The sequence below is a fragment of the Xyrauchen texanus genome, chromosome 14 (assembly GCF_025860055.1).
Source record: "Xyrauchen texanus isolate HMW12.3.18 chromosome 14, RBS_HiC_50CHRs, whole genome shotgun sequence".
NCBI lineage: Eukaryota > Metazoa > Chordata > Actinopteri > Cypriniformes > Catostomidae > Xyrauchen > Xyrauchen texanus.
This window is the reverse complement of record NC_068289.1, coordinates 27,655,577-27,664,351: the sequence shown is the minus strand read 5'-3', so window position 1 is coordinate 27,664,351 and position 8,775 is coordinate 27,655,577. Positions and strand designations below refer to the sequence as shown.

The window sequence follows — 8,775 nt, the reverse complement described above, 5'->3', positions numbered from 1 at the left end:
AATTGAATTCTGAAACATTTCAGAAGATTTTTATTTGATCAAAATATGTATATCAGCATTGAATATGAAAGATAAAAGGCTGCAATTATTAATTATTTTTGACTTTAACACCACTTAATTTGATGTTAAAATTAGTAAATAACCATCACTGATAAAAGAATGTGACATTGTGGCAAGATCTGTACCAAATTCAGATGGACTGACATTAATGAAGGCACCAATGCAACTCCCATTTCCCTTGAATAGTTGTACTCTGATTCACACGTCAATATTCTTGCTGGAAAATGCCCCTAATATTGTGATGCCATGGGCAAGAATTTGATTTACAAATAAATGGGAAAATGCATACATTTCCGTGTACATTTGGCCATGATCTAGTATTCCTTTACAATAGGAAAGGACTAAGCAAAACTTAAACAAGACTTCTGATGCTAATTTGTGAATATGAACATGTGAATCCATGAAGTAAGCACAGCTCCAGAGAAGCTTACACTGATGATACATTTGTGCGTTTTCTAGGTGAAAAGTCAAACTTGAGAGCCAATGGAATATCAGAGTTTGGGATGGTCTTCTGTACTGTTGCAGAGGGCCTGGTAATGCTCATCAGGTAGAGAGTAAACAGACACTGCCTCCTTAAACTCATTTAGTGGGCAGTAGACATCTTTGCAGCCTGGGATTTTTTGGTCCTGCAGGTATATGCAAGAACAGCTTCAAATAGGGACACACATCATATCAGGACAATTATTCAGCAGATAAAAGAAATGAATTGCAAGTCCATAAAAGCAGAAGCAAGGGATGCTTTAATAAAAATGTATTCTAAATAGACTGAAAATATTATTATGCACCGTTTTATTATCAAGCCTATTTTTTAAGGTACAGTTAAACCAAAAATGAACATTCTCTCATTTACTCACCCTCATGCCATCTAAGATGTGTATGACTTTCTTCTGCAGAACACAAACAAAGAGTTTTAGAAGAATATCTCAGCTCTGTTGATCCATACAATGCAAGTGAATGGTGATCAGTTCTTTAAAGCTCCAAAAAGCAGAATGCTGTCAAAATGTGTAAAATGTGTAAACAAAGTGTAAATTAAGTTACATTTTGGTCTGTTCCAACTGTCTAGATCACTTCAGAAGACATTGATTAAAACCCTGGAGTTGTATGGATTACTTTTATGCTGACATTACCTCCTTTTTGAAGCTTCTAAGGCCTGATCACCATTCCCTTGCATTGTATGGACCTACAGAGCTGTGATATTGTTCTAAAAATCTTTGTTTGTGTTCTGCAGAAGAAAGAAAATTCATACACATCTGGGATGGCAAAAGGGTGAGTAAATTATGCGAGACGTTTCATTTTTGGGTGAACTCTCCCTTTAAGCTACCAAGAGATTACCTGTGTACAGGAATAGAAAAAAATATATGAGGATCAACCTACAATCTTTTATTGTTATAATGTTAGGACAGGAGAGCAGGTTTGATCAATGACATCCTCATGAAACACTAAAGTCTTCCCTCTCAGACTGCCACTGCTTGCGTTACTTCTCAATGAAAGCTTTATGAGGAATTTTTACAATTATTTTTACATCACTGCCTTTAGCTTGTCTTGATCCTGTGTGTATCGTCTTACCTGACCAATGTAAGAGACTTTAACGTAGTGCTGGCTAGTTTGACGGTGCTGGTAAAGCTCCAGTGTGATGTCAGCAGCATACGGTGGCCATTTCATGTCAAAAACCCCAAAGGCCATGAGACATGGCATCAATGTAGTATCATGCACAGAGTACAGGAACAACTTTCTATATCCATAAAAAAACAATAGCAATTATAAATATATAAACTCAGCATAAAAAGAAACATTCTCTCACTTTCAACTGCTTTTCAGCAAATGTAACGTGTAAATATTTGCATGAGCATAAAAAAAACTGCACATGTTTCACAGACATGTGAAAAGTAACAGTCAGTATCTGGTGTGGCCACCAGCTGCATTAAGTACTGCAGTGAATCTCCTCCTCATGGACTGCACCAGATTTGCCAGTTATTGCTGTAAGATGTTACCCCACTATTCCACCAAGGCGGGTGGGGTGGGGGGGTGGGGTCTAACATTCCCAGACGTTCTCAATGAGATTGAGATACGGGCTCTTCGCTGGCCATGGGAAAACAATGACATTCCTGTCTTGCTGGAAATCACGCACAGAATGAGCAGTATGGCTGCAGGCATTGTCATGCTGGAGGGTCATATCAGGATGAGCCTGCAGGAAGGGTGCCACATGAGGGAGAAGGATGTCTTCCCTGTAATGCATAGAGTTGAGATTGCCTGCAATGACAACAAGCTCAGTTCGATGATGCTGTGACACACCGCCCTAGACCCTAACGGATCTTCCACCTCAAAATCGATCCCACTCGAGCATTACACTCGAGTACAGGCCTCTGTGTAATGCTCATTCCTTTGACGATAAACTTGAGTCCGATCCTGGTGTAACTCGGGCAGTTGTTGTTGCCATCCTGTAACTGTCCTGCAGGTGTGATATTCGGATGTACCGATCCTGTGGAGGTGTTGTTACACGTGGTCTGCCACTGTGAGGACAATCAGCTGTCCTTCCTGTCTCCATGTAGCACTATCTTAGGCATCTCACAGTACGGACGTTGCAATTTATTGCCCTGGCCTCATCTCCAGTCCTCATTCCTCCATGCATCACATTCAAGGCACATTCAAGCAGATGAGCAGGGACCCTGGGCATCTTTCTTTTTGTGTTTTTCTGAGTCAGTAGAAAGGTCTCTTTTAAGTTTTTATAACTGTGACCTTAATTGCCTACCGTCTGTACGCTGTTAGTGTCTTAACGACTGTTCCACAGCTTCAAATTCATTAATTGTTGCATGGAAAATAGTGGAAAATTGCATGGAAAATTGTTTAAACCCTTTACAATAAAGATATGTAAAGTTATGTGGATTTTTACAAAATTATCTTTAAAATACAGTGTCCTGAAAAAGGGATGTTTCATATATATATATTTTTTTTTTTTCATGTCAGACTTTTATTTTCCGCAGCTCTCATGTTTTGTAAATGACAGTCACTTACAGTCTGACACTTGACAGTCTGGAAGTAGTTGGGAGAGTGGAATGAAAATACAGTATTTGGACATTTGATGTATAAATGTCGTTGTATTAGGTAACAAAATATCAAACCAAAAGTATTTGCAAAAATTTTATTTCAACTTGTCTGCTTTAGTGTGGATGAGACTATTTAACCCACCTGTCTGGATTAGAGGTTGTGCCCTGAACTTTGTCCTCTATATTAGTTAGGAGTAATTGGAAAAGAGGACCCACACAGATCTGTAAATTCTGCCTGAGGACAAACACAAGCACATAAACACCTTAACAAAGGCATTAAACAATAAACCTCTTTAAACTTCTAGAGGCTGCCACTTCTTAAACAGTAGAGGGTTCCTCTGGCCCTCACCTCTTACTCGGCTCATAGATGTGATTGATCATATCTACGGCTCTCTGCTCAACAATATTCCTCCAGTGCTCAAGAACTGTAGGAATTGGCAGGCCATGGGTCTATAGTACACACAACAGCACTGTTAAATAACATAACAGTATTGTATTTGCGAAACAAAGCCAACACAAATGTATTTTTCACACCCCCTCCATGACTAATTTCAACTACTACCATCTGAGAGACAGTACATGATACCTTTGACTTTTATCCCAACTGCTATCAGTATTTTAAATAAGCAGACATGATGAGATTTTTAAGTCCCAGTGCTTTCATACTCACATTTTACTCATTCTTTACTATTCATATTGTACTGTGACCTTTGGATTCATTTGAATTTTTTATGTAATGTATGTATTGTTTTAGTGAGCCATTTCATCAAAGAAAATGTTCTATCCAGTGTGCCAACTTAGCGACTTTTCAGACCTATTTAGCGACTTTTATTCTAAAAAGCGACTAGCAACAAATCTAGTGACTTTTTAGAGAAACCTTAGCTACATCCGTAGAAGAAAGTCGCCAATACTGCTCGCGAGACCGTGGTCTGGTTTTCTTGCGCGGACTTGGAGGCATACCTCTCTCAGCGTCTACTCTGTTCAATGAGACTGACCGAGAGAAAGGTGAGCAGGCGAGAAGGCAGAGCAGCACAATCAGTTGACCGCACGGCAGCTGACATAGACGTGAATGAGCTGCGCTTGTACAAACAGCATTGCCAAGGACCAATCACAAATCTGTATTGTTTGCTCCCCTTTAGTTTTACATTTAAAGAGTTTAATTTGTTTATTTTTATTATTTTCATGCACTTAATCGCAGGAGATTTTTAGACGGTTGTTCATTCCTGTTTCTGAACACTTAGACAACTCTGTACATTGTACTTTATTCAAACACGTAACAAACTTTACATTTTGCTACATTTGTATATAGGGAATTAATAGGGTATTACAGTATGTACGGTGAGCACAGGGAACCAAACACATGTAAAAGGCGGACACTATGCATAATGCAAATGAGACGTGGTGATGTCACGAATATGTTAATTAGCGTATGACATCATCTAGCGACATTTAGCGACTTTTCAAGCAGGCTTTAGCTACTTTCCATTGAAACTAGTTGGCAACATTGGTTCTGGGATAGACAATAACGTTTTTTAAATTTGAATATCTATGTATCACCTGATGTATCACTTTACCTCTCTGGCCACCATGTCGTCTCTAATGAGGATGAAGTCAAGACGTTGATCAGGATCAACCCCTAATGCACTCTGGACGCTTTGCAAGTCAGCTGCAATGTCTGGAATTGTGGATGACTCTGCCCAGCGAGGACTACATTTCATGCACCACCAGCCAATCACAGACATAGAGACATGGTGTTAAACCAATCACAAGCCATTATGCCAAAGGTCTAAAGGTGCAGTCACACTAGGCTTTGAACATGCTAAATTTAACATGTAACAGTACATTAAAAATGAAAATGACATTTGTTATATTCATATAATCAAAATAGAGCTTTACCCAGAGAGTAGCTTGAGCAGATTGCATCCATGATAGTTGGGGTAGAGGATTTCCTTCTCTGCCTTTTCAGTATGGATGGACACAACATCTTACAGTGGGAGAAAATCAAACAGTGAAAGGCAAACAGAGCAGTGTGTATATTATGCTTATTTCATCTACTACTACTACACCAAACCACACAAAGAGTATAACTGAGTTGCCACATTACCTGCTTGCTCCTGCTGGAACAGTCCTGCGACAAGACATTTGGCTGACTCAATGGTGCGTACAATGTTGGTTGAACGAATGCTATAAAAAACAACAGTAGAAATTCCAGCTGATTCAGATTAACGATTAAATTCATTAAGTGTGGCTTAAGTGTCAGGTCACCAGTCAAGACATCCAGGAAAGAGAAGCTGGGCTGAAAGTATTCTTGTTGTGAACTCACTAAACTTCTTTAGGGTTGAAAGAAGGTGCGAGGAAGGGCACTTCCTCCATGTATCTCTTTCGCATCCTCACTCCAAGATCGTAGAGTTGTTGCATGCCTACTGTGGTCAGCTGCCCTGGATAAGTTCCACCCTGTGGAAGGAGTCAAAAGTCAGTACCATTCTGTTTCTTAATGTGACTGCCTGGCATGATTTTAGATAAACACATTCAAGTATGCATACATTTAGATATATGAGCTGCAATATACCATCAATCCACTCCATTTTAAGAGTGCACTTAAAGGGATAGTTCACATCTAAATGAAAATTCTCTCATTGCCATCCAGTTGTTTTTGACTTTCTTGTGCTGAACACAAATTAAGATTTTTAGAAGAATATCTCAACTCTGTAGGTCAATATAATGCTGGTGAAAGGGTACTAAAACTTTGTTAAAAAGTGTGGGTGAGAAACAGATAAATGTTTTTTGTTTTTTTGCATAAATTCACCTCCCATCCCAGTAGGTGGTGATATGCACAAAGAATGTGAATTGCCAAAAACAAAAGAATGCGAAAGTGGGGATTGGTCATAAAAAAGGACTTAAATATTGATCTGTTTCTCACCCACACCTTCTGAACATATGGATTTAACCACTGGAGTCTTATGGATTACTTTTTCGCTGCATTTATGTGCTGTCTGGAGCAATACAAATTTGGTACCCATTAATTTGCATTGTAAGGACCAACACAGCTGAGATATTCTTCTAAAAATCTTTGTGTTCTGCAGAAGAAAATCATACACATCTGGGATGGCATGATGTTGAGTAAATAATGAGATAATTGTCAGTTTTGAGTGATCTATCTCTTAAATGGGAAAAATAAAAATATATAAACTTAAAAATAAACAATTCTACACAGTTGCCCAAAAAATATTTTGTCATCAAAACAGTGGAAAAACAGTTACTTGAAATTAGCCAAACCACAGGCTGAATTTAATAGGGGCCTCTGTTGTACTAGAGCTCTTTGCATTGTGCTTAGTGAAGGCCAGTTGGGTCTGGCCCCGATCAATGCTGCTTGAAGAAATATTTATAATCCAGTTCCACTAGGATTAACAGTGAAGGACTTGAGAATGCAAAACATTTTCCTGTGTCTAAGAATGTGTGACAAATGCATAAACACAGACACACACACTCACCGTCAATATTTTGGCTCTGTAGCTGTCCTCTACAGGAGCTGGGGGTCTGGGCCCTCCATGCAGGTCTGTAACCATATAGTCTATTTCAGTGTGAGTGGGAGCTTTCAGTAGCTCAGGAACCCATTGTGCCTAGGTATGCAGAAACCATGCTTATAATTGGCATCAACATGCAAACTATTATAGACGTATGACCATGCCTCTGTCTATGAATAAAAAAAGCACAATGAGGCAGACGAATGATTCTGAGATGTTTAAACAATTAAGAATCAATGGCAAATTTGTGAGTTCTAATGATTTGTAAATGTATTTTGTTCCATCCACCCTCCCTACTACTATTTGTTTTTTAAAGTCTTCTCTTTGCATTCTTATTATTATTATTTAAAAGGTTTGTTTGTATTTAACCTTCCTAGAAAAAGCACTAAAAACCCAAAAAATAACTGACCACACAACACTGATCTTGGGCACTGAAATTACTAATCAATCAATTTTACCTCCAACACGTCAGGTATAGATTTCAGTGGTGTTCTTGCACCATGTCTGAACAAAACTTGAATTAATTTAAGCTCATATGAAGATGGTTCTGTTTTATTCTTCTGGGAGCAGAACATCGACCCGAGGGCCACTGAGCCCAACAGACCCACGCGAGACCACATGATGCACCTGAAGAGAGATAAACACTGTGTTAACACTTATATGCCATAAAGAACAGCCCATACGTAATTATTTTCTGCTTTACAGTTAGTTATACAAAATGGAAGCATTTTGATTGGCATTTTGCTTTAAAGACAATGTCTAATACATCTACACTTCTACAGTATAAACGTGTATGAGAGAGAGAGAGAGAGAGAGAGAGAGAGAGAGAGAGGTAATTATTTTACAGCACTATCACTACCAAAAACTGCTGTGTTGTTACTATGGTACTGCGATGGTTTAAAATGGGAATACCATAGTAATATATTCATATGATAAAATAGCATTTACTCCTAAGAACTCTAAAATATACCATGATAGTACTATGTATGTGCAAAAAGTCACGGTGGTACCATGGTACGCTATGATAATTATTTGTTTGTAATATATATATTCTATGTCTCAGTCAGTTATTCTGTCTGTCATATCCGTAAGTTTCATCCACGCGCTCTTGTAAACGTCAAATACCCTGTAATAGTATAATTCTTTTATGGAAAGCAAAAATAAATGTGCTCTAAAAAAACGACCCTTTAAATGTCACCAACCTGAATGTTTCGGATCCGTCAATTTAATTCCACTGGTTTTAGATTGTACCCATTCTTTTCAGGCAGACTAACATTTCAACCGGCTGACAGCGAGATGCATTCTGGGATGGGTAATTGCATAGACTACATATAGAGCTGTAAAACTACATTTTCCAAATACATCCCGGAATAACTTTCGTTTCATGACACCGTAATGTTCCTATGCAGAACGAATTAGAAATATTACGGTAAATATTTCAATCCGTGTCTAGGTGAGCAGTGCAAGACTGGAGAAAATTATAGTGACATTGCATAATAAACTCTATCTATATATCAAATGATTACATCTAAATTACATTTTACACCTGTATATTAATAAAAACAAACAAAAAAAAATATTATTATGTTCTTATTTACATCCTGATCACTGTGGGGCAGCATCTCTCAAGTTTTGTAAATTACAGTTAGGCTACTGTAATACTGATTTGTAATGTCTATATACTAGAGCAGAAAAAAACAATCACACTTGTATATTATTAGTGTTGGGATATTTTTATTTTATACTGCCAACAGGTCAAAGGAAATGAGACACTGTGAGAAATGAAGAAGTGAACTAAAACTCAAATTTTATCCATTGCTAGGATAATAACACAGAGAAAATTTCCCAGATCAACCCTGATCTTCAGTCATATGTTTTGTTTCTAATAATAATAAAAAGTACAACTCTGCTCCACACACTGGTGTAAGTTTAAAGGGTAAGTACGCCCTCACGCCATCTAAGATGTTCATGACTTTATTTCTTCAACAGAACACCAACAAAGATTTTTAGAAGAATATCTCATCTCTGTAGGTCCATACAATGCAAGTAAATGGTGATCAGGGCTTTGAAGCTCCAAAAAGCAGATAAAGTCAGCATAAATATAATAATAATAAAGCAAAATCACGATCATGCCAAGAGACTGCAAT

At 37.9% G+C, this 8,775-nt stretch overlaps 1 protein-coding gene across 1 annotated transcript; it reads right to left on the bottom strand.

Annotated features, from left to right (window-relative positions):
* Positions 1 to 38: 38 nt before the first annotated feature.
* LOC127655122 (lysophosphatidic acid phosphatase type 6-like) lies at positions 39 to 7,940 on the bottom strand. Its single transcript, XM_052142754.1, has 11 exons — positions 7,831 to 7,940; positions 7,087 to 7,255; positions 6,596 to 6,724; positions 5,428 to 5,558; positions 5,209 to 5,288; positions 5,001 to 5,088; positions 4,679 to 4,811; positions 3,454 to 3,554; positions 3,247 to 3,339; positions 1,627 to 1,792; positions 39 to 686 (listed from the first exon to the last, which is right to left on the bottom strand). Exons 2-11 carry the CDS (start codon positions 7,246 to 7,248, stop codon positions 552 to 554), a joined length of 1,218 nt encoding a protein of 405 aa, XP_051998714.1. The 5' UTR covers positions 7,249 to 7,255; positions 7,831 to 7,940; the 3' UTR covers positions 39 to 551.
* Positions 7,941 to 8,775: the final 835 nt, after the last annotated feature.

Bases quoted from the DNA above. Each gene is read 5' to 3' on its own strand.
- LOC127655122 (XM_052142754.1), bottom strand. From the start codon at position 7,248: ATGTGGTCTCGCGTGGGTCTGTTGGGCTCAGTGGCCCTCGGGTCGATG. The intron at 5,559-6,595 runs GTGAGTGTGTGT...CTCCTTCCACAG, and splicing joins ACAGAGCCAAAATATTGACG to GGTGGAACTTATCCAGGGCA. The intron at 687-1,626 runs GTAAGACGATAC...ATATACCTGCAG, and splicing joins AAGTCTCTTACATTGGTCAG to GACCAAAAAATCCCAGGCTG.